The following is a 23,733-nucleotide window of genomic DNA, read 5'->3' as shown; positions in this document are numbered from 1 at the left end:
TCTCTAGTCTTATAATATCAAGAGGCAATTCTCTAATTTGTACCTCTAATGCAGGAATAGGAGAAGATCTGATAGCACCACAACATATATACGTAATGCCTGTGACTGACTGACTGGCTGTGTTTGTCCAATCGTGAGAGAGGAGAGTTTAGAGGAGGCGTTTATCGCACTGACGTAGGTTTCAATGCAGGAAGTAATAGCTGCGTGGACATCACACGTTGAGTGTTCATTTGAAATAGTGGTAGTTGTTTAATATTGCCGTAGTTTATTGGACCGATCCGTCCTGTTAGAACTGGGAAGTTTTTCCACATTTAATTGCGGTTACTAAGAAAACAATCGAATATTATTAAACAATTGGCATATTATTGGGATCTAAGATTTCTTATAATAATTTTAGCTTTAATTGTTATGGCAGGTATTTCTAAAAAAAACGTGCACGAGATCTTTCAGACGATGGAATATGGAGCATCCAGCACGAGCACTGCAGTTGCACAGGTAAAGCACTTTCTCCTTTAGCACTTTGGAGGCACGATGCAAACTTTGGATACATCTTTTAGGCTACTGTTTATCATTTCAGGCTTTGTCATTCCAACCACAACATGCAGCCTCCCTTTTGCCCAAAGGGATGTTTATATCAAAATGAATCGCATGTGACAGGCTGCATGTGACAGACTATTAAAAGCATGTGATATGATGCTGGTGGTCGTCTTACAATTAATTTGTGTGTAACAAAACAACACATCTGGACAGTTCGAATTAATGCATAAGTTGCTTGCAAGTACTGTGAGCAAAGTTTAGAAATGTAGCAAGGTACAGTTAACTGGTTCATGTATTTTGTAAGACATGCTCTGTGAATAATCAACTGTCCTCAACCTTCACCCTTTCTTTGCAAAATCATTCTATTGGTTCTTTCAGAGAGGTGAAACAGACCAACCAGCCTATATTTACACAAATCAAACATGGTCATAATTTAAAGGTGTATTCATAATTTTTTTCCCATAAAAAAAGTTTTAGGCCTACTTATAAAGAAACAAATTGTAATTTTGAAACGTATGTATAAAATCATGACAACTCACATGAGATGAGGACTTTAGTCATATCAGTAACCTTATTAAAGCTGTTTAATTCTGCATGGGGCAGGGGTGCCCTCATGAGGGCTGCCATTTAGAAACATGACCAGCTGAATCTCAGTATCCGTCTTGTTATTGGACACTTTCACTCTTGGATTAAATTAATCAAGGCTGATTGTGAATAGTGATTTTCTACAATGGCATCTGTCACTGAAAACTATTGATTTTGAATGATGCTGCATCCACACCACTAGGTGTTACTGTAAGTCCAAGACGAAACAAACAAAAAGTTACTGATTGCACCTTTAAAGTTATTGTCATGTAGCATGTGTAATGTTTCTTCTAGTTGCCTTCACCCATGACAGGGAACAATGCTTTAGAATGTTTCTATTGCAATACGTTGTAGATGATTTCAAGAGTGTATGCTTTTGTTCCCTTCAAAATAAGAGTTCCCAGTGTATTTTGTGCTTGTTTATTGTTAAAAGTCCCTCGTTATGATCTAAATCTTAATTTGTTTTGGTTATTATTGGGATATTGGCTACACAATCAAGTGGACACACATCTGAGGTTTTACTAATTTTGTACTCTTGTAGCCATTACGTCTGTGCCCATCACAGTAATAAAAAATAAAAGAAAGATTTCGATAAAAAAACATTGGCCGATTAATCACTTATTGGACTCTTCCACCACATTAAGTTATCTGTATCAGCAAAATCCACCATCGATCGACCTCTAGAGTGAAACACAAACTTACATGTCATTCTCCCTCCTCAGTCATGGCTGGAGAAGCATTTCCGCACTCTTGGCTTCTTCATTGAAGGGAGATTTTCCTGCCCTGCAGATAGGCAGACACTGAATGTGACTGATTCCAAAGGTAAGCAATGTTTTATCTTCTCCTGAAACTTTTATCTGTTTTTCAATCTTCCATGCAGCTATAAAATTACTTCTGCAATTTCTGCCTCTCTTTTTACAGCTGAGGTGGTCTGCAGCATTGTTTGTGCTAAAGATGAGGATGTGGCATCTGCTGCCTCCTCTGCAGCTAGAGGCTTCAAGACCTGGAGTGAACTGAGCTGTTACAAACGGGCCAAAGTATTACTCCGGTACTAAATCAGCAATGAAGCAAAAATAGAGCTTTACTTAAAGCAACCTGTGACAGGTTTGCGTAAATGTACTGTATGTTAAGTCATTGAGTCATGTGCAGAAATGTTTGTACTCCAGGTTGGCGAGTGTGCTGCAAAGACACAGTCAGTGTGTATCTCAGCTTTGTGAGCTCTCTCAGTCTTCCACCTCTCCTTCGGGGCTGATTAGACTGGCCCAGTACTATGCCAGCTGGGCTCAACTACGAGTATCACTTATGCCTGAATGGACTCCACAAGGTGTGTCGATTTGTTTGTGTTTGAGTGTGAGAGACAGACATATTTTATTTACTTGTAAAGCCCTGAACACATGCAGCGACTTCCAGCAACAAAGCAACCTCATTCATTGTCAATGAGAGCTGGCAACTTCTGGCGTCATGAGTGACCGCGACCTCTGCAGAATAGATGTGGGGTTTGGCAAGTGACACGACAAAGTTTAACTTGATGCAAATGAGGAGCGAACTAATAAGAGTGAAGACTGTGTCATTGGAGCTCACGTCATCTGTCTCCTTTGAGATAATGGAGTTAATGGAGTGCAGTAAAGGAAGAGACGTTTCTGTGAGCAATTTCATTTATTAATTTAAACGCTTTTATCCAAAGCGACTTACAAAAGAGGAAAACATAGGCGAATCGTCTTAAGGAGACAGTGGTACACATGTGCCATATTACAAAGTTTCACAAGCATCAGAATAGTATTCAAAACATATACAAGTGCAATTTTTTTTAATTTATTTATTCTTTTGTTAGTGACTAGTTAAGTGCTCTTGGAAAAGATGCGTTTTAAGTCGTATTTTGAAGACCGAGAGTGAGTCAGCTTCACGTATGGAGTTGATAAGGACATTCCACCAATGTGGTATGATGAAGATGAAAGTCCGAGAAAGTGTTTTGGTGCCTCTTTGTTTTGGTACGACAAGGTGACGTTCCTTAGCCGACCGCAGACTTCTAGTGGGTGTGTAGCTCTGCAGAAATTATTTAAGGAATGCTGGAGTTGACCCAGTGACTGTGCTGTATGCCAGCATCAGAGCCTTGAATTTGATACGTGCATCAACAGGTAGCCAATGGAGAGAGAAAAGGAGTGGTGTAACATGCGCTCTCTTTGGTTCATTAAAGACCAGACCTGCTGCTGCATTCTGGATCATTTGCAGAGGTCTAATAGCACATGCAGGAAGGCCTGCAATGAGAGCTTTACAGTAGTCCAGTCTAGTTATGACAAGTGACTGAACAAGCAGTTGTGTGGCATGTTCAGAGAGGAAATAGGATGATTTCACTGTTGATTCGTCTGTAACCGAATACATGGATGTAATAAAAAATGGTGTTTGGAAAAGAAATTGTCGGCAGTCTGAGTGAGTTTGATTCATACATTGATAGTTTGTTCATCTTATTAATGTAATGTAATGAACACTCTCCTCTGCAGAATGTGTATTTTTTGGGACTAGAAATAAATCGAAGTTTTACTAGCTAAATGCCTAATCTATGATCATGTTTTCAAAAGACATGACCAGACGTGCAGTCCACCAATAATATTACAGTAACAGCAGTAGGAATGGCAACTAGCGACTTCACAGTACAGAGACTAGTGACATCAATTGATAAAGTTGCTGCATGTGTGTACAGGGCTTGAGAGGAATTCTTTGCAAGTCTCACGCTATGTTTCGTCCTCTCCACTAGGTGTTGTGGCAGTGGCTGTTTCAGATGACTGCTCTGTCTACTCTCTTTTGTTAAAGGTTTTACCAGCTATAGCTATGGGTGAGTTTCTCTGTCAAGCTTAAAAATCTTGTGAATATAATAATTTCAGAGTTATTAAGAGTTTTGTATGCTCTCCAGAGCAACAAAGAATGAATTGAGTGTCAGACATTTTCTAGATACAGTAGTGATACAGCTGATCATGACATGACAAATCATGAACATTTTCTACCCTCATTCTGACCCGCTGACAGAAATTCTGTTTTGGTGCAGCTTCTCTGATAAGGTAAAGTAAGCTTTGATGTGTTGTGGAGGTGGTTAGATGCAAATGTCTGCCCGAGTTTGACATCACAATGTGGAGGAAGCACAGAAAGAGTTGTTTTGGCAGCTTTGTTTCAACAAATGCTCTTTTTGCTGTGAGAAGGACGTTTTGAGTTCTGAAACTTGGTGTGTTTTTATAGTAAAATTACTTTATTTGTCAAAAGATCAAGGAAATTTCGATTGCTCATGTCAAGACCCCTTTAAACAATCATATTAGAATTTATGATATTTTTATAGACTTAAGGCGGTCGCACACCGTGCGAGAAGTGCCACACCGCATCGCGGCCAGGACACATCACAGGTATCAAACACTGGGCGTGTCGATGTTGTTCAGGTGGCAGACGGTGCACCCAAAAGTTACCAAGGTTTTTCCCTTTAAGAATGAACAAGGCTAGAGTAAATAATCTGCATCCTTTGATAATGATTTTGGTGGAATTTAATGGAAAATATGCAAGTTGCGCTCCGAGGTGTGACAGAAATTTGAGCAGCCCATTGGAGTCATAGCTTGGTGCTGCCATGTCATCCACCAGATGCGTCCGGTGTACAACCCCTTTACCTTGAACTGGTTTTTAATTCATAATTTAGATGCAAATGTATTATATTACATCACTTAAAAATAGGCCATAACATGGCTAATTTCTCAAAACAGTAAGCGTTTTTATTAATCCTTTCAAGTGAGGGCACAAATATATTTCTACCAGCCTGTATAGGCAACCAAATTTTACACTATATATACCTATTTATTTCCTAGGCAATGCTGTTATGGTTGTACCTGGCAAGACAACCACTCTTCCTGCCCTTCTGTTGGCTCAGCTGTTTATGGAGGCAGGATTTCCTGCTGGAGTGTTGAATGTGGTGACGGGCAGTGAAGCATCACTAGGTGCCAAAGTGGCTCAAAATCCACATGTGAACTATCTGACCTACAGTGGATGTAAACCGACTGGAGAGGCAATGGCTAAAGCAATGGCTGGCTGGGGAGTACCCATGTCTTTCTCTCTTTCACTCAGCTCTGTGTGCCCTTTTATTATCTTTGAATCGGCAGACCTCGACAGTGCCGTGGATGGAGTGATAGAGGTGGCCTTCAAAAAAAAGAGAGATGTGAGGAAATCACATCACACACACATACATGCACACACTGGCAACCAAAAGTTTGGAATAATGTACAGATTTTGCTGTTTTGTAAGGAAATTGGTACTTTAATTCACCAAAGTGGCATCCAACTGATCACAAAATATAGTCAGTACATTACTGATGTAAAAACCTGCACCATCACTCCAACACCTTCTCCTTGTGTAATCCTTTGAGTAACCTTTGTTACTAGAAAATCACTTACCATTACATCAAACACAGCTGAAAGTTATTTGATTCATTAAATGAAGCTTAACATTGTCTTTGTGTTTGTTTTTGAGTTACCACAATATGGAATAGACTGGCATGTCTTCAGGTCAACATTAGTTCAAAAATGGCCAAAAAAAGGCAGCTTTCTCAAGAAACTCCTCAGTCAATCGTTGTTTTGAGGAATGAAGGCTATACAATGCTTGAAATTGCCATAAACAAATGAAGATTTCTTACAAAGGTACTACAAAGACAGAAAGAGATGTGGAAGGCCAGATGTACAACTAAACAAGAGGATAAGTACATCAGAGTCTCTAGTTTGAGAAATGGACACCTCACATGTACTCAGCTGACAGCTTCATTGAATTGTACCTGCTCAACACAAGTTTCACGTACAACAGTAAAGAGAAGACTCAGGGGTGCAGGCCTTATGGGAAGAATTGCAAAGAAAAAGCCACTTTTGAAAAAGAAGATTTGAGTGTTATGGATCTGAACCCCATTGAGCTTTTGTGGGATCAGTTAGACTGTAAGGTGTGTGAGAAGTGCCCGACAAGACAGCCACATCTATGGCAAGTGCTACAGGAAGTGTGGGGTGAAATGTCACCTGAGAATCTTGACAAACTGACAGCTAGAATGCCAAGGATCTGCAAAGCTGTCATCACTGCTTGTGGAGGATTGTTTGACGAGAACGCTTTGAAGTAGTTTAAGAAGTTTTCAAATTGTAATAGTAATTTTTTATGTTATTAATGTCTTGACTATACATCGTGATCAGTTGAATGCCACTTTGGTGAATAAAAGTACCAATTTCTTTCCATAAGAGCAAAACCTGTACAACTTTTGGCCGCCAGTTTGTGTGTGTAATATATATATATATATATATATATATCTCATTATTTACTCATGCCATCCCAGATGTGTGATAACTTTCTTCTAAAAAGAGTATTTCAGCTCTATTGGTCCATACAATGCAATGGTGACCAAAACTTTGAAGCTCCAAAAAGCACAAAGGCAGCATAAAAATAATCCTAAAACTCCAGTGGTTTAATCCATGTCTTGAGAAGTGATCTATTTTGTTTAGGGTGAGAACAGAAAATGTGACTAATTTTTCACTACAAATCTTGACATCAGCAGTCTCCTTGGTGATCATTTAAAGCTTGAATTTAAAGCTCAAGCTGTTATCATGTTATCAAGCTTTAAACCATGATCGCCAAGGAGACTGCTGATGTCAAGATTTGCAGTGAAACTTATTTTACATTTTGGTCTGTTCTCACCCAGAACCAATTAGATTGCATCACATAACATGGATTTAACCACTGGATTACTTTTATTCTGCCTTCATGTGCTTTTTTTTTTTTTTTCACTTTAATTGTGTGGAATTGTTCTGCAGAAGAATGGTGGTGGCGTAGTGGTTAAAGCACAGGGCTGTTAATCAGAAGGTCACAGGTTCTAACCCCATGGCCACCACCATTGTGTCCTTGAGCAAGGCACTTAACTCCAGGTTGCTCTGGGGGGATTGTCCCTGTAATAAGTGCACTGTAAGTCGCTTTGGATAAAAGCGTCTGCCAAATGCATAAATGTAAGAAAGTCATACACTTGAATTTTATTTTGGGATGAACAATTCCTTTAAACATTAACTCTTAAAAATTGCAATTATATTAATTTAACACAAGTTGGATAATCAGGATAAAAATGTATTTAAATAAATATATTTAAATATATAAAATGTACTAATCTAGATTTAAATATATTGCTAAATATGCCAACTTACTGAATATTTGCAGACACTAAAAGTTTAATTGATGCATCCTGCAGTACCTCCATAGTCCACAAGGGGGAATGGCCCACAGCTAATTTATTTAATTTTGCAGAAAAGATATAATGTGGCTTTCTCTCTTTCTCCTCTTCAGTTTCAGTGGGTGTTGTATGTACAGGAATCGGTGTGGGACAGTGTTGTAGCCAAGCTGAAGATGAGAGTGGCTGGGATGAATTGTGTATCTCTTGCAACCGAGAAGGACAGGAACCTTATAGATGCTGCAGTTCAAGAGGCTCAACAGCAGGGGGCAACGGTGAGTTGGAAAAGGTTTTTACTTTTACACCAAATGCAGTAGACTGTGTAGAATTGAACTGTTCTTTCAGCACTGAATAATGCAGATTTTATTATGGACATTTATTTTTTAACTTGCATTGCAGCTGATCCAGTCGTGTGCACCTCCCTCTACCAGTGGTTTCTACCCCCCTACTGTACTATGTGGTCTGGCTCCCTCCTGTGCCTCTGTGATTACACCTCCTCCTGGCCCTTTGCTGCCCCTCATATCCTTCAGAAGTTCTGCTGAAGGAGTTACTCTTGGTGAGGCTCAACAGATAGAAGAACTGAATTAACTGAAAGTTGTAAATGAGTGTGTAATTCCTGCTATAAATGCAGGCTCATTGATCAAACATGTATGTGTTTAGCAGTGATAGTGGTGACTATATTGTTTTGCTCTTTATGTGATCTATGAATATGTGTAGGAAACCACAGCCCTCATGGTCAAGCTGCCTCTATCTGGACTGAAGACTTGACTCTGGCTTTGGAGTCTGCAAAGAGGTACATGCATGCTTGCATCTAAAGATCATGCCTAGATTGAATGTAATTTTCCATACTGTCATTACACCTGCACACATTTCTGTCCCTTCTCTTACTCTCTTATTTTATCTTTGTATTGCACCCTCCCTTTTTCTTTTTTATAGTCTGTGTGTAGGCTCAGTGTGGGTGAACTGTCATTCTGTCATGGATCCTGCACTACCTCTCTGTGGACGGAGGGAGAGTGGGAACTGCACTGATGGAGGCAGAGAGGTATAATATAAACACATACTGCCTGACCGGTCACTTGTTTATGGGTAGTTGACATTTAACATGTCAAAATACTGTGTGTGTGTGTGTGTGTGTGTGTGTGTGTGTGTGTGTGTGTGTGTGTGTGTCACACACACTGTGTTTAGGCTTTTATGATAGGTCATGTAACTGGTCAATATTTCTCAAGTTGTACAGTTTACAAATTTTCATAAACTGTTTTTATATAAAAAAAAAAGTTTAAATAGTTTAGATGAATTCTAGCACGTCACACTGCAGGACACTGCTGAAACTGCTCAACATTTCATACCAACTACCCTTACGCTAACAGGTTTCAGTGGTTTGTAGGCTTCCATTTCTGCTTTTTGGGTTTCCATGCTATTTTTCTGATTGGTTGATGGTTTGGTTTGTGTGTAATTCATCATGTCTGACTAGATGTCTTTGTCCAACGATGCTTTCTGTTCCTCTGTAGGGGCTGTATCAGTTCCTGCGGCCCTCTCTGTCACCCTCCCTCCCAAGCTCTTCTCCCAGCTCTATCAACTATGCTGATTTTGGCTCTGTTGCATCCAAATTCTTGATACCTGAAGGATACGATCCTTCCAAGTGGGTGTATTGTCTGTCATGTCACATTCCCAGGCAATAGTTTAGTGTCATCTTGCCCTTACATTTACATCCAAGGGCATGGATGGAGCAGCATTATATATATATATATATTCTTTTTTGTCAGAGATTTCAGTTACAGATGCCATTGTAGAAATGTACTATTCACAGTCAGCCATGATTAATTTAACCCAAGAGTGAAAAGTTTCAATAATTATGTGAGTAGTATTCAGCTTGTCATGTGATTGAAACATGGCAGACTCCATGAGGTGACCTCCCCTTTATGTAGGAAAAAAATCAGCTTTTTAATGTAACTGATATGACTGGAGTCTTCATCTGAAGTATGTGCTCATGATTTTAAACAAATGTTTTAAAATTACAATTTATTTCTTTAGAAGTAAGAATTCAAGTGTAGATCTAAGATAAAAATAAAAAATTTAATTTGTTTTTGCAGTGTAGACAAGGTCACAAATTAAACACATGTGTCAGAGTGTATGAATGTCTAAGTAACATCAAATATATTTTAGTACATTCATTTAGATTTCAGCTTCACAATATTATCTCCCTACCAAATTAATCATATTCCCTCACAGAAATCTAGAGTTCATTGCAAATTTGCCACTTATTATTTTCACATGTAAATGAACTTGTGATTTGCTGTTTGCCAGACATTTGCAGCTCTTCACCAGTAGTGGTGAACATGCAGCAAACCTTTGGAAACAATGCAGAAATCTTGCAGCAAATTTGCCATGAACTCTTGATTTTTGTATGGGTTGGCTCAGTTTTCTTGGTTCTCCAGCAGTTTTGCATAAAATGGCATTTACAATTGCTGTCAGTGGCTTCACAGATCCTTGCATTTTATGACCCTCTCTCTCTCTATCTCTCTCAGTGTCCCTCGCTTTTACTCCCAGTTAGTGGGTGGTCAGTTGCGTACAGCTGACTCTGGCTGCAGTAGGTCAGTGTTGGCTCCTGGGGGTGCTGTACTGGCTCACTGCCCAGATGGAGGCAGGAAGGATGTCCGTAATGCAGTAGAGGCAGCCATTAAGGTCCAGCCTGGGTAAGTTCATATAGAAAAGTTCCTGTGAGTTTAAAAATAAAACAAATGGACCATTTATTTTGACAGTAAAGTAATTAACCTGTTTTAACAGTACATTAAATAGTGATTGCCATTGCCAACTACTCTGCCCTACAAAGACAAAACACAGTAATTACTCTAACACTAAAACTGAGGAAAAAACAGCTTAAAAGCTTTTTGATTTTCCAGCCAAATGTCATCATCATCATCATCATCATTATCATCACACTCCATTTTCTATGAATCTGATTATTGTTCAACCAAACCCATCTGCCACAGGACAGATCATAGTGTAAAGGTTCAATTCCAGACTTGTCTGTAAAAAATGCCATTATTTAGTCTATTCTGCACCGCTGATCCACACTGCTTACTGATGTGTGCTTTATCCTCTCATCTGTTTCACAGGTGGATGAAGAAGAGCCCTGCTTCACGCTCTCAGTCCCTTTACTCACTTGCTGACAGTCTTGAGAAAAGGAGACAGGACATGACTATATCAATCCAGACTCAAACTGGCATCTCATTTGAAGAGGCAGACAGAGAGGTGGAGCTGAGCATCTCAAAGCTCTCTGATTGGGCTGCACACTGTGATAAAGAGCACGGAGGAATTCCAGTAAGTTCATAAAGAACTTGATTAGTGTTTAGACATTTAAATGTTTGATTTTATTTGCCTGTTTTCTAATTCTGTGTCTATCTCTTTAAAGTTTCTGCCCCAGTCTGGCTCTGCCCTGTTGACTCCTGAGGCTTTAGGAGTGGTGGGTGTGATTCTCCCCAGCTACAAACCGCTCCTCTCTTTGGTGTCTCTGCTTGGGGCAGCTGTTGCCATGGGTAATGCTGTTGTCATGGTGCCAAGTGAAAAATACCCTCTTCCATCTCTTGAGTTCATTCAGGTTTGCTACTTTTCAAATGAACACATTTATTTAGAGTGTTTTTGTTTGTGGTGAGAGAAGAAAATTCACAGTAATGTAATGTTCACTTTGCCTCACGTAAAGTTGTTCAGTTTTGCCAACAATTTTCACTATTCAATTCTAAAATTCTATTTCAATTAATCCAAAAATTAAAATTGTCATCATTTACTCACACTCATGTTGTTCCAAATCTGTATGACTTTCTGTCCTCTGTAGAAATTTTAGGCAGAATGTTAGCCTCAGTCACCTTTACTGCTGAGTGGAAAAAAGATGCATTGAAAGTGAATGGTGACTGAGGATGTCAGTCTCCTTTAGTGTTCCACAGAGGAAAGACAGTCTTATGGTTTGGTTTGGAATGATATGAGTGAATGAGAGTAAATTCATTTTCTTTTCTGAGTGAAATATCCCTTATATCAGTGGTCCTCTACTGGTTTGCTTCAGGACCCATATTTTACATTGGCCATAAATTGATGACCTCACACAGTACCAAACCTTTAACCCATATTTAATGTAGTGTGTTATGTTGTCATATGTTTACCAATTAACTGCATCAAGTAGCCGTTGAGAGGCTAGGTAGTGAGAAAATGTACTTTTACTCTGTTTTTTTTTGGTTTTTTTACCGTTCTTCCTTGTCAACGAAATGCAAAGCTGTTGCCTTTCTTGGGTTACATTTTATTGTGATGAGGCTTATGAAACGTGCTATACAAATACATAACATGGTCAAATACGGTCAACAAAAATTTAGCTTATCCACTACTCACTCCCTCCCAACAAACAACCAACAAGCGTGTCATAAATAAGCAAATGGAACTGTTCACCTGTGCCCACGTGAGCGTAAATAACCAATGAAAAATAACAACTAATTACTGCTCCTACATTACCTTTGACCTTGTTTTGTTTAAGGATATCAAGGAATCAGGGCATGTTACGCAACATGTCCATGTTGGTATCTGCCTAAATTGGCAAGCTTTACCAAGTAATACATTTGCTCAAATACTGTTTACTTTGATTTGACACTAGGCTTTTGATGTCTCTGCCATGTTAAAGTTGATAAGCATATTTATTTTGCTACTGTAACTATATGCAATTATATGGTAATTTCCATTGCATTATTTGCGTTTAGCTTTGTTTTTCCCTTATGTCTGTGACCTGTTCAGAATAGACCTGTGACCCATTTTTTGGGGTCATAACCCACAAGTTGGGAACCACTGCCTTAATATGTTGGAAACATACCCTCACAACCTCGACTTCTGCTCCTTTTTGCTCAAAGGTCCTGCAGGCCTCAGATATCCCAGGTGGTCTGGTCAGTATAATAACAGGAGGCAGGGATCAGCTGACCCAGGCACTTGCTAACCACAGTGTGATTCAAAGCATTTGGTATTGGGGAAGTAAGGAGGTGAGGAATTTTTGTTCTCTCTGAAAATAGGCAAATTAGGTGGAATTACAATAAGAAATGAAGTGCAATTTATTGCTTTCTTGGGTGCAATAAGACTTTTACACAGTGTAAATTAATGTTAAGCTTAAACTCGTTCTCTTAATCCACACTTTTTTGTTTTGTTAAAAATATGTCAGAAAAAGAGAGGAATTGGACTACTAAGCACATAATTTTGTAAAGATACTGAGTAAAAACATACTGTTTTATGTAGCAGCATAAGCATACAGATATTTTGCCTATTTTTGCATATGACTATATGCCTTTTTGCATTTTCAAATTTTTTGCCTTTTTGTGAGTGGTGGTGGCGGCGTAGTGGCTAAAGCACAGGGCTGTTAATCAGAAGGTCATTGGTTCGAACCCCACGGCCACCACCATTGTGCCCTTGAGCAAGGCACTTAACTCCAGGTTGCTTCGGTGGATTGTCCCTGTAATAATTGCACTGTAAGTCGCTTTGGATAAAAGCGTCTGCCAAATGCATAAATGTAAATGTAAATGAGATAATGACCAGCACTAATGCAAGCATAATCTGTAATGCATTGTTCTTTCACTTCTCTCTATCAGGGCTGTCAGTTCCTTCAATACTCTTGTGTCAGTCCTCTTAAACGTCTGTGGCTTCACTGTGAAGAGGAGGAGAGTGAAGGAGGCAGAGACTGGACCTGCTCAAATCCCTCTCTTCAAGAAGAGCTTTGGAGAAAGGCTGTGGTCTGGAAGATTGTATGGATACCCACTGCATAAAATCACTTAATCAGTTAAGGGAGAAAAGATGTAATTTCCCAAGTGTTCCAGGGGGTGGTAGTAGATTCTGGAAAACTTTTGCATAAGGCCTATAGCGAATTACTGGGAGGAACATTTGGACAGTGTGTAACATTTGTTTCACTTTCACATGGTCACATGTAAAATAAGGAAGATGAGGTTTCTTTTGATGTTCACCATGACGGAGACTGATTTAGATGTGGTTGTAGTCTGACAAATTAAAGAATTAGTATTACCCAGGTCTTGTATTTTTTCCTAATATAACAATCAGGATTTATCAAAAATAAATTTGTTTAATTCACTATATGTTGAAATATTGCTGGGAATTTCAGTTCATGGATATCGGTGGAAAGTATCTCTTTTAACATTGATATGAATGTTTAAATGACTTTAGGTCTAAAATTGATTAACTGTAATGAAATTATTATATTGCTTTATTTCTGTTAATTGATACAGCCTTATATGTTTGGTGTTATTAAACGGAAGGTAGCATAGTCACTTCATACTGTAAAAGACATCTATTCTCAGAACCACACAAAAAACAAAGCATTTTATATTGTGAAAAATACTGATAACTTCATTTATTATATCAACTTCATTTTAGAGCATATGAATTGTACTGACATCAATGCAGTTTACAATAACTAAGTTGAAATGAGGATTCCACAACCTTTCAAGTTCAAGCTTCAAGCTAAAGGGCTGAAATGTACTCATGTCTTACATAACAGGAAATAAATGTGAAAATGCTGAGTCACAGTGACACAGTTCTTCACGTCAGCTCTTGTAAATTTTACTTATTGTGGCTGACACAGGCTGAGGTATCATGTGCAATTTTGGTACATAAATGATTAGTCACTATCACCTGTCCAGTAATCTTTGTATCCACAGTTACCAGGTAGAGCCATTCTCCATAGCTGAATAGCACGTTTTTGCTGAATTGTCCCATGATATTTTCCAGACAAAAGATTATAATATGTTACATATGAAATCCAGAAAATGTATGTACAAAAATAAATTAACTTCTAAATATTATGATTTTATTTGTTTTCACATGATTAGCTATATAATAGGGTCAGAAATTAGGACCCCTTAATGGACAAGTTAATTTCTGACCATGCTTCATAGTGATAAAATTATAATTTTTAAGCATTTGTACAGTATGTTATTATGAACTTTGCATTCTATCATCATCCAGTATCTAACCTTTTGATCCACTGACCTAAGTACAAACAAAGCTAAATGTGGGGATAAAACGGGTATTTCAGGAGACAGTTTTAAGGTTCAACCTTAAATGTTTGTAGTGAAAACACAATGTGGCACATGTGTGTCTTGTTGGATTCAGCTTGCAATTAATTAGAGGGGGAAACGACAAAAAAAAAAAAATCGATCTTTCTTGTCATGAGAAACTGACTCTCAGCTGACTTTCTTGTCACTTCCTCATTCAGCTCAAGTTTCTGATTGGCCGGTGTTTTGTTCCACTGACATCATCCACATCATGTTTTGAGCGTATATAAGACACACTCGCCTGTGATTTCACACTCACAGCTTCAGGAAGACACCAGGAGGTTCTTGCTTCAACAGTGATTGAACGGAACTTCGATCTCGTCGGAATTTCGCTTTGAATACAATTCTTCTATTTATTACTTTTTGATAATAAAAGATAAAAATCCGCCGAAATGGACTCTCAGATTCGCCAGAACTACGACCGGGACTGCGAGGCTTTGATCAACAAGATGGTGAATTTGGAGCTGTACGCTTCCTACACCTACACCTCAATGGCAAGTACCTCTAGTTTTACATTTCTACTCTTAATCGTGTCTTTTCACGTCAGAAGATGTGATGGCTCTTTTTAAGAAGTATTTTCCTTTCTCTGTGTCCTGGTTTGTGACCCGTTCAAACCGGCATCTCCTATTCCAGTGTTTAATTGCAGTTTGAGCTACACAACGAGATCAAAGACCTCATGCCGCGATAATGTTTAATCGCATTATCGTTTTGTTCTCATCAGGCTCACTACTTTAAACGGGATGATGTCGCACTTCCTGGTTTTGCCAAGTTCTTCAAGGAGAACAGCGAGGAGGAGCGCGAGCATGCCGAGAAATTCATGGAGTTCCAGAACAAGAGGGGTGGACGCATTGCTCTTCAGGATTTAAAGGTGTGTTTAGAGTATTTTGAACTCAGCCTTTTGTTCTTTTACGTTGTTATATGATGCAAGCAAAGTTGACTCTACGCCTATTGTTATGTAATGACCTTATGCCTTTTTGTAAGGGCGAGTTTAATTGAATTCTCACTGCTATGTTCATCTCTCACTGCAGAAGCCTGAGCGTGATGAGTGGGACAATGGGCTGGTTGCTATGCAGTGTGCTCTGCAGCTGGAGAAGAAAGTCAACCAGGCTCTGCTGGATCTGCATAAGGTTGCCTCTGAGAGAGTTGACCCCCATGTGAGTGGCTCATTTAATCTCTGAAGCAAGAAGTGGGGCATAATTGTGTGCCCTTCAGAACTGGCTAGAGTTCAGTGTGTGACTACTTGAAATTAATATACTATTTGGGGTAATTGGTTTGTGTTTATTAATCCATGCCTTCCCATATATATATATATATATATATATTTCTTTGCTGCAGTTTCCTCTATTCTACTTGATTTAAATATTGTTAATAATCTTCTGATTTATTGTCCTACAGCTTTGTGACTTTCTGGAGACTCACTACCTGAATGAGCAGGTTGAGGCAATTAAGAAGCTTGGTGACCACATCACCAACCTGTCCAAGATGGACTCTGGCAACAACAGGATGGCGGAGTACCTGTTTGACAAGCACACCCTGGGCGGAGACAGCTAAACGCTGCCCTCTGATCAACTGCATGCCGCAAAGCTTCCATCTATATTGTACGCTTAAATCATCATGCAATGTGTTATCACCGTTCCCTTGCAAAGTCTGAGATCTTAAAATGTTGACATAGTACAATTTTAATGTCAGTATTGTTAAGCGAGCCAGTCTGGTTCTTAATTTGTCATCTTGTGATAGTCACCAAGCCATTGCTTTCCTGTTGAATTTACACTAATTGGCTTTAACATTGTGAATTTTGATGAATAAACATTTTGGACTGGATGTATTTGTCTTTTTATTTAAACTGCTGCATTCAGTTTGTGCTGGCCGAATTGGCAGTCATCTTGACTTTACACTGGCAAAAAAGATGTGACAAATGTAATAGCTGGTTTATGGTTCCCAATACCATTGTCAAAATGACCTGTTTGCAATCATTTATTTCATTGCGACGTGTCCTTTAAGGAGACTAGGGATGTAAAACCATAGTATTTTGCTGTTCATGTGATCTCAACACATCTAGAAAAATATACTGCTATGGCTAGATTGTCACATTTTTCTAAGCATTCCTCAAAAATATGCCTACTTTATTTAGGGGTTGAAATAGAGAAATTTATGGGGTCCAGACATTCTTTACCTGTGAACATCTCAGCTTCACAAGGTGTGCCCCTGTGTTCAGAATTTTCTCATATTTAATTGTTCTGGTTTTAGCTGATAGGCTGCTTTTTTTTTAATCCGATGTGCTCCGTAATTTTATATGCATGATATCGGTCTTAGACTGGCCCCGAGAGGGAGTCCGCCATGATTAAATTAATCCATGAGTGAAAGTGACCAAACCGTGTTTACTGCGATAAAGGGAGTAGTATTCAGCCGGTCATGTGACTCTAACGTAACAGCCCCCACTGAGGAGACCCTCAGCATGTAGAATTAAACCTTTTTTTTTTATAAGTTTCCTGATATGACTGGAGTCTTCATCTTATGTAAGTGATCACGATTCTGAACATGATTCAAAATGACAATTAATTTCTTGAGTACAATTTAAGAAAAAAAAATAAGTGCACCTTTAAAGTAGAATGCAACTTTTGCTAACTTTGAGATGTGCTGCAATCTTCTTGTATAATTGATCTTTTCAGCACATTTCTTGCCAGTGAGAGAAATACTGCCATTATTATATCACATTAGACAGGTTTTGCAGGACTAGTGACAAGTGTGTAAACACTATTTTCCTCCATGTGTTTATTACTAAATTTAAATTATGCACAGCAAAACCACAAATGTTGACTGAGTACAATGACACTCATGAGACTTCAGACTTTTGAGCTTGCAGCAGGAAACTCTTGAAGGAAATAATGATAAATGTCCCTGCTCTGCTACGGTTTTCTTGCCCACAAGTCACCATCTGATGCTAATTAAATGCATTCTCAGTACTTGTGTTCTTGATTATTGGAACAGAAATTCGACAGTGAATGATGACGTCAGCTGAGTCCACGCCAACACACCACTGACAAGATTATAAAGTCCAGTTATATTATCCAGTCCTGGCAAATCCAACTAACTCCCTATTATGTATCCTAGGCAATGTTCAGACTGGCAGCAAAAAAAATATTTGTTGGCCTATCTGACTCAAATGAGTATAGTTTTTTTAGTCTGGACAGGGAACAAAAAGACACATTACATTTTTATAAACCCAATCCAAACCACTTTCATAGGGGTGCCAAAAAGGATCTTGTATAGTGTGTCGAAATGGCCCTGTGAGAACATATGAACTCATAAGAATGTACACAAAAGTTAGCCTAGGGGTATGCAGTCTGACATTTTGGTCTCAAATTAGACCTAGGTTTTTTTCAACTGACTGAAAAAATAATTAAAGTTTAGCTTTTTTGCTTGGTGTTTTGAAGTGTAAGTCTTTGCAATGATGCCCCATAAATGATTACATACCACGGTACATCAAAGACAAATCTTAAGAGTAAGATTTTAGTCACCTATTATTTATTTCAAACATCCCAATTCAATAATTCATAAAATTAATAATAAGTAATAAATCAAACGTCAGTAAAACCAACAGCAATAAACGGAAATTAGCAGGAGTGAACAGTGAACATAGTACTAGAATAACATTTTGCAACGGCATAAAAATTCTGAACATCCAGTGAACTGAATAGCAATAAAGAGCAACAACAAATAATTAAAAAAACAAGAACAGTACAGAACAATGAGTATGATACTAAGTATCAGAAACTATAGTATTTTTTCATGAATACACACACACATCTGGCAGAAGGTCACGAAAAGGTTTTTTTGTTTTAGTTTTTTTTGCTTTGTGCATATCATGCTGCCTTTCAAATCCTTTTTATGGGGACACACCTGACACCTTTTCCTTTTGTAAGGTGGAGCTGCTGTGGAGGGGCCTGCAGCTTCGTCATCTTCTGAAGAAGATATATATCAGCCTTTGATCTGTGTGTGTTAATTGTGGATGTGTAATGTTCTATAACACATTCTATACAAATGCTCTGTTGCAGTCTCACCTATTCATTCATGTGTGTGTTTGTTTATATATCTGATTTGACAAATAAATAAAAAACCTCTGTTTATCACCTTTCCCATTCTTTTCCAAACACCATGAAAGGTACTTTTTTCACACCACCACACCAACAGAATCCAGCCCAGTTTTTGTGTGTGTGTGTACAAATAGGTAATGTCAGCAAAGTCACTAAATCTCATGCCACTGAGACGAAGGAAACAAAATAGCGAATTTTCAAAATGAGTGTTTTTTTGTTTACCCCAATACCACACAAGGGTTAAATGAAAACTTAAGACAACCAGCTTGTATGACTAGTCAAAAACAGATTTATACATCTGGGCTTTAGTAATTCCTGTTAAACCGCATGCGCCTACAATGCTTTCTGAAACCCTCAGTTTCTCTTCAACACTCCACTTGCAGCTCTATGATGTTCAGAACATTGCTGATTATAGCTCTGCGCCATCCAGATTCTAGATACCTGAAGGATTTGATCCTTCCAGGACAGCGTATTTTCTGTCATGTCACATTCACCTGTTTATTTGTCAGTATTTCTTCTAAAACTGGACAAATATATAATGCAACATGGCAATACAGTGCATTCCCACTATAAATAGGTTTTTATAACCAGTTATTAGCATCAGAATAAACCTAACTATTCTCATATGTTAAACACACTGTGCTCTTACTGTAGTTAATTTGTGTTAAATTATCATAGATGGATTTGTTATATCAATATTCCATGTATGTCTTCAAGAGATTCTGCAGTAAGATTTAAAGCGCTTTATTCCAATGCTAATAATAGTTACAGTCTTGTTGGTTGGTTTGTTGGCGACTATATTTTGGGAATAAAAAGATATACCTTTTAAAGGAGTAAAAGAATTTGACATAATTTGAATTCTGTTTGTGTATCCAGAGTTACAACAAAGAAAAGACTAATGACAAGTGTAAAAATAAAGGTTACACACCTGGACCCTTTGAAGTTACAAATGAAGTCACGAGTAGGACATAAATGAGAAAATGCTGAGTCACAGTGACACTGCTCAATGTCAGGTCTCTTGAGTTTCCACATTTTCCTGACTTGTTGCACCTGTTTCTGTATGCTTTGTCATTGTCATCTTAATGATGACATTTACATCTAAAAGGTAGATACATAGTGGAAAACTGAGTAAACGTAATATGTGAATAACATGATTTTGCATGTTTATCCAATGATATTTGCCATTCCACACAAAAGCTTCTATTGCTATAATGTCCAGAGCTCCCATACATGATGGAAAATCTATATTATGTGCCTCCTAGTAATGATAGAAGCAGTCAGTAATAATTATATATTAAGTGATGTATTGCGGGTAACCTTAGCTAGCTTTGCATTTGTATGATCAAAGAAAAGGAAGGCAGTCCATTCATAATGTTTGTTAACAGGCAAGGCAATAACCATGTCTTGAATTGTGGGGGACCAAACCATTTTGGGGGTGGGTCACGGGTGTTGAGGTCACAAATATAATATGGTACTTGGTCCTTCAAAATAATAAAGGCGATACAATTATAATTTTCTGAATAAAGGCTTTAAATGTGTTAACGTTTTTTATTTTTAAATGTGACCAAACTTAGAAATGTTTTGGTTTTAAAAGATATGTTTTTTTTTAAGTTCACACAATACAAGACAAACACTGTGTCTGCATTGCTAGCCTGTTTCAGTTATCTTTTCTCTCTTTTTTGTGCTGCATCAAAGAAAAGATGAATATAATCATATCCCCCCGTAGAATCTTAAAACAATCTTTTCTTCAAGAATCCGAATGCTGCTCTTTTCCATATGTAGCGAGTGGCCTAAGGACATCAGAAGGAAAATGTGATATAGTACTGCACACAATTATGCCAAGGACTATGCCACCCTGGGAATTTCACCCAGGGAAATAAAGTATCAGTTCACCAGAAGGTCGCACAGGTTGAATTCACTTCTCACCGGAGCTTACACTACGTCATACACCGGAACTCGACTCTCTTGTGAACATGCGGACGGCCGTTACCAGAAGCCAGTGATTATAGTTTAATAAAGTTATAAATATGGATATTTTTCGTACAAAAACGCATCACTTCAGAAGATTCACCCCCTGGAGCCGTATGGATTACTTTTTTGATGGATGGATGCACTTTTTTGGGCTTCAAAATCACTGCTATTATAAAGCTTGGAAGAGCCAGGATATTTTTTAATATAACTCTGATTGTGTTTGGCTGAAAAAAGAAAGTCATATACAACTAGGATTGCTTGAGGGTGAGAAATTAAGGGTTATTTTTCATTTTTGGGTGAACTAACCCTTTAACTGGTGGCTTAGCACAAACCTGACAAGACATACTCAAAATAAAATGGTCTCTATTAAAAGTCTCTTAGGAGATGCTGTACAAAATTCTGAATGAATTAAAGACGTAAAAATGTCAATTGGTATTACTAGTTAGCTGCGACATAATGTATGATGCCCAAAGGCATAGGGTATATATATATATATTTATTAGGCCTGTCAATCGATTAACATTTTTAATCAAATTAACTATATGGTATCCCAATTAATTAATCGCAATTAATTGCATATACGAATATTTGCTGAGAAAGCCCCTCATATAACAATTCAATATATAATGATTATACATATTTGTATCAATATATAATTATACATAGTTATCTTTAAATAATAAAAAATTATACATATATATATATATATATATATATATATATATATATATATATATATATATATATATATATATATATATATATATATATATTTATACCTAATATATATATATATTTATACCTAATTAATTATTCATTAATTTTCAGTGTTAACTGGACAGCCCTAATATATATATATATATATATATATATATATATATATATATATATATATATATTAACTAACTTCTCTCTCCTCATCCCATCCCCTAGAGTCTCCCAAAACTGCCAAATACCTGCCCCACTTTCTGAAAGTCCCCTTGACTACTGAGCATACTAAAAATATATATTTTTAAACCTTTATGTTATTCCTACAACAACTTAATGACAACTAGATGGTAATGCACAGTGGACTGCAGCAGAACAGCAACAGGGATATCAATGATTGGGCAATCTGACATATCTGATCACTTGTTCACCTCAATGTATTTTTTGTGGTTACTGCCTATACTTTTATGAATGAATGATAGTCACAATACTTTTAGATATTCACAACATTAGTGTCTGTTAGAATAAGTTTTGCATTACTTATAGACAAGCAAAAGAGACTCATCAATGAAACCTGATTTGTGTCTTTCTTGTCATGAGAAACTGACTCTCAGCTGACTTTCTTGTCACTTCCTCATTCAGCTCAAGTTTCTGACTGGCCGGTGTTTTGTTCCACTGACATCATCCACATCATGTTTTGAGCGTATATAAGACACACTCGCCTGTGATTTCACACTCACAGCTTCAGGAAGACACCAGGAGGTTCTTGCTTCAACAGTGATTGAACGGAACTTCGATCTCGTCGGAATTTCGCTTTGAATACAATTCTTCTATTTATTACTTTTTGATAATAAAAAGATAAAAATCCGCCGAAATGGACTCTCAGATTCGCCAGAACTACGACCGGGACTGCGAGGCTTTGATCAACAAGATGGTGAATTTGGAGCTGTACGCTTCCTACACCTACACCTCAATGGCAAGTACCTCTAGTTTTACATTTCTACTCTTAATCGTGTCTTTTCACGTCAGAAGATGTGATGGCTCTTTTTAAGAAGTATTTTCCTTTCTCTGTGTCCTGGTTTGTGATCCGTTCAAACCGGCATCTCCTATTCCAGTGTTTAATTGCAGTTTGAGCTACACAACGAGATCAAAGACCTCATGCCGCGATAATGTTTAATCGCATTATCGTTTTGTTCCCATCAGGCTCACTACTTTAAACGGGATGATGTCGCACTTCCTGGTTTTGCCAAGTTCTTCAAGGAGAACAGCGAGGAGGAGCGCGAGCATGCCGAGAAATTCATGGAGTTCCAGAACAAGAGGGGTGGACGCATTGCTCTTCAGGATTTAAAGGTGTGTTTAGAGTATTTTGAACTCAGCCTTTTGTTCTTTTACGTTGTTATGATGCAAGCAAAGTTGACTCTATGCCTATTGTTATGTGCCTTTTTGTAAGGGCGAGTTTAATTGAATTCTCACTGCATGTTCATCTCTCACTGCAGAAGCCTGAGCGTGATGAGTGGGACAATGGGCTGGTTGCTATGCAGTGTGCTCTGCAGCTGGAGAAGAAAGTCAACCAGGCTCTGCTGGATCTGCATAAGGTTGCCTCTGAGAGAGTTGACCCCCATGTGAGTGGCTCATTTAATCTCTGAAGCAAGAAGTGGGGCATAATTGTGTGCCCTTCAGAACTGGCTAGCATTCAGTGTGTGATTACTTGAAATTAATATACTATTTGGGGTAATTGGTTTTGATGTGTTTATTAATCCATGCCTTCCCATATATATATATATATATATATATATATATATATATATATATATATATATATATATTCTTTGCTGCAGTTTCCTCTATTCTACTTGATTTAAATATTGTTAATAATCTTCTGATTTATTGTCCTACAGCTTTGTGACTTTCTGGAGACTCACTACCTGAATGAGCAGGTTGAGGCAATTAAGAAGCTTGGTGACCACATCACCAACCTGTCCAAGATGGACGCTGGCAACAACAGGATGGCGGAGTACCTGTTTGACAAGCACACCCTGGGCAGAGACAGCTAAACGCTGCCCTCTGATCAACTGCATGCCGCAAAGCTTCCATCTATATTGTACGCTTGAATCATTATGCAATGTGTTATCACCGTTCCCTTGCAAAGTCTGAGATCTTAAAATGTTGACAAAGTACAATTTTAATGTCAGTATTGTTAAGCGAGCCAGTCTGGTTCTTAATTTGTCATCTTGTGATAATCACCAAGCCATTGCTTTCCTGTTGAATGTACACTAATTGGCTTTAACATTGTGAATTGATGAATAAACATTTTGGACTGGATGTATTTGCAGTCATCTTTACTTTAACACTGGCAAAAAAGATGTGACAAAAGTAATAGCTGGTTTATGGTTCCCAATACCATTGTCAAAATGACCTGTTTGCAATCATTTATTTCATTGTCCTTTAAGGAGACTAGGGATATAAAACCATAGTATTTTGCTGGTCATGTGATCTCAACACATCTAGAATATTCTGTCATCTATGGCTAGATTAT

At 37.9% G+C, this 23,733-nt stretch overlaps 3 protein-coding genes across 3 annotated transcripts; all 3 read left to right on the top strand.

Annotated features, from left to right (window-relative positions):
• Positions 1-201: 201 nt before the first annotated feature.
• On the top strand, positions 202-14,153 carry LOC127648423 (aldehyde dehydrogenase family 16 member A1-like). The gene is made up of 16 exons (XM_052133097.1): positions 202-495; positions 1,845-1,944; positions 2,044-2,170; positions 2,289-2,446; positions 3,875-3,952; positions 4,962-5,308; positions 7,453-7,611; positions 7,736-7,892; positions 8,054-8,129; positions 8,273-8,378; positions 8,845-8,975; positions 9,862-10,029; positions 10,453-10,657; positions 10,749-10,934; positions 12,223-12,348; positions 12,949-14,153. The coding sequence occupies exons 1-16, from the start codon at positions 409-411 to the stop codon at positions 13,120-13,122; spliced, it is 2,385 nt and encodes a 794-aa protein (XP_051989057.1). The 5' UTR covers positions 202-408; the 3' UTR covers positions 13,123-14,153.
• A 622-nt stretch (positions 14,154-14,775) lies between these two features.
• On the top strand, positions 14,776-16,245 carry LOC127647404 (ferritin, middle subunit-like). Its single transcript, XM_052131617.1, has 4 exons — positions 14,776-14,918; positions 15,146-15,292; positions 15,453-15,578; positions 15,820-16,245. Exons 1-4 carry the CDS (start codon positions 14,817-14,819, stop codon positions 15,973-15,975), a joined length of 531 nt encoding a protein of 176 aa, XP_051987577.1. The 5' UTR covers positions 14,776-14,816; the 3' UTR covers positions 15,976-16,245.
• Positions 16,246-21,925: 5,680 nt separating this feature from the next.
• LOC127647405 (ferritin, middle subunit-like) lies at positions 21,926-23,533 on the top strand. Its single transcript, XM_052131619.1, has 4 exons — positions 21,926-22,173; positions 22,401-22,547; positions 22,694-22,819; positions 23,096-23,533. The coding sequence occupies exons 1-4, from the start codon at positions 22,072-22,074 to the stop codon at positions 23,249-23,251; spliced, it is 531 nt and encodes a 176-aa protein (XP_051987579.1). The 5' UTR covers positions 21,926-22,071; the 3' UTR covers positions 23,252-23,533.
• Positions 23,534-23,733: the final 200 nt, after the last annotated feature.

The sequence above is a fragment of the Xyrauchen texanus genome, chromosome 8 (assembly GCF_025860055.1).
Source record: "Xyrauchen texanus isolate HMW12.3.18 chromosome 8, RBS_HiC_50CHRs, whole genome shotgun sequence".
NCBI lineage: Eukaryota > Metazoa > Chordata > Actinopteri > Cypriniformes > Catostomidae > Xyrauchen > Xyrauchen texanus.
The sequence above is the reverse complement of the archived record's forward strand: the minus strand, read 5'-3'. Positions and strand labels throughout refer to the sequence as shown.

Coding starts and splice junctions, on each gene's coding strand:
- LOC127648423 (XM_052133097.1), top strand. CDS start 409: ATGGCAGGTATTTCTAAAAAAAACGTGCACGAGATCTTTCAGACGATG. Junction 496..1,844: donor CGAGCACTGCAGTTGCACAG/GTAAAGCACTTT, acceptor CTCCCTCCTCAG/TCATGGCTGGAGAAGCATTT. Junction 1,945..2,043: donor GAATGTGACTGATTCCAAAG/GTAAGCAATGTT, acceptor CTCTTTTTACAG/CTGAGGTGGTCTGCAGCATT.
- LOC127647404 (XM_052131617.1), top strand. CDS start 14,817: ATGGACTCTCAGATTCGCCAGAACTACGACCGGGACTGCGAGGCTTTG. Junction 14,919..15,145: donor CCTACACCTACACCTCAATG/GCAAGTACCTCT, acceptor TGTTCTCATCAG/GCTCACTACTTTAAACGGGA. Junction 15,293..15,452: donor TTGCTCTTCAGGATTTAAAG/GTGTGTTTAGAG, acceptor CTCTCACTGCAG/AAGCCTGAGCGTGATGAGTG.
- LOC127647405 (XM_052131619.1), top strand. CDS start 22,072: ATGGACTCTCAGATTCGCCAGAACTACGACCGGGACTGCGAGGCTTTG. Junction 22,174..22,400: donor CCTACACCTACACCTCAATG/GCAAGTACCTCT, acceptor TGTTCCCATCAG/GCTCACTACTTTAAACGGGA. Junction 22,820..23,095: donor CTGAGAGAGTTGACCCCCAT/GTGAGTGGCTCA, acceptor ATTGTCCTACAG/CTTTGTGACTTTCTGGAGAC.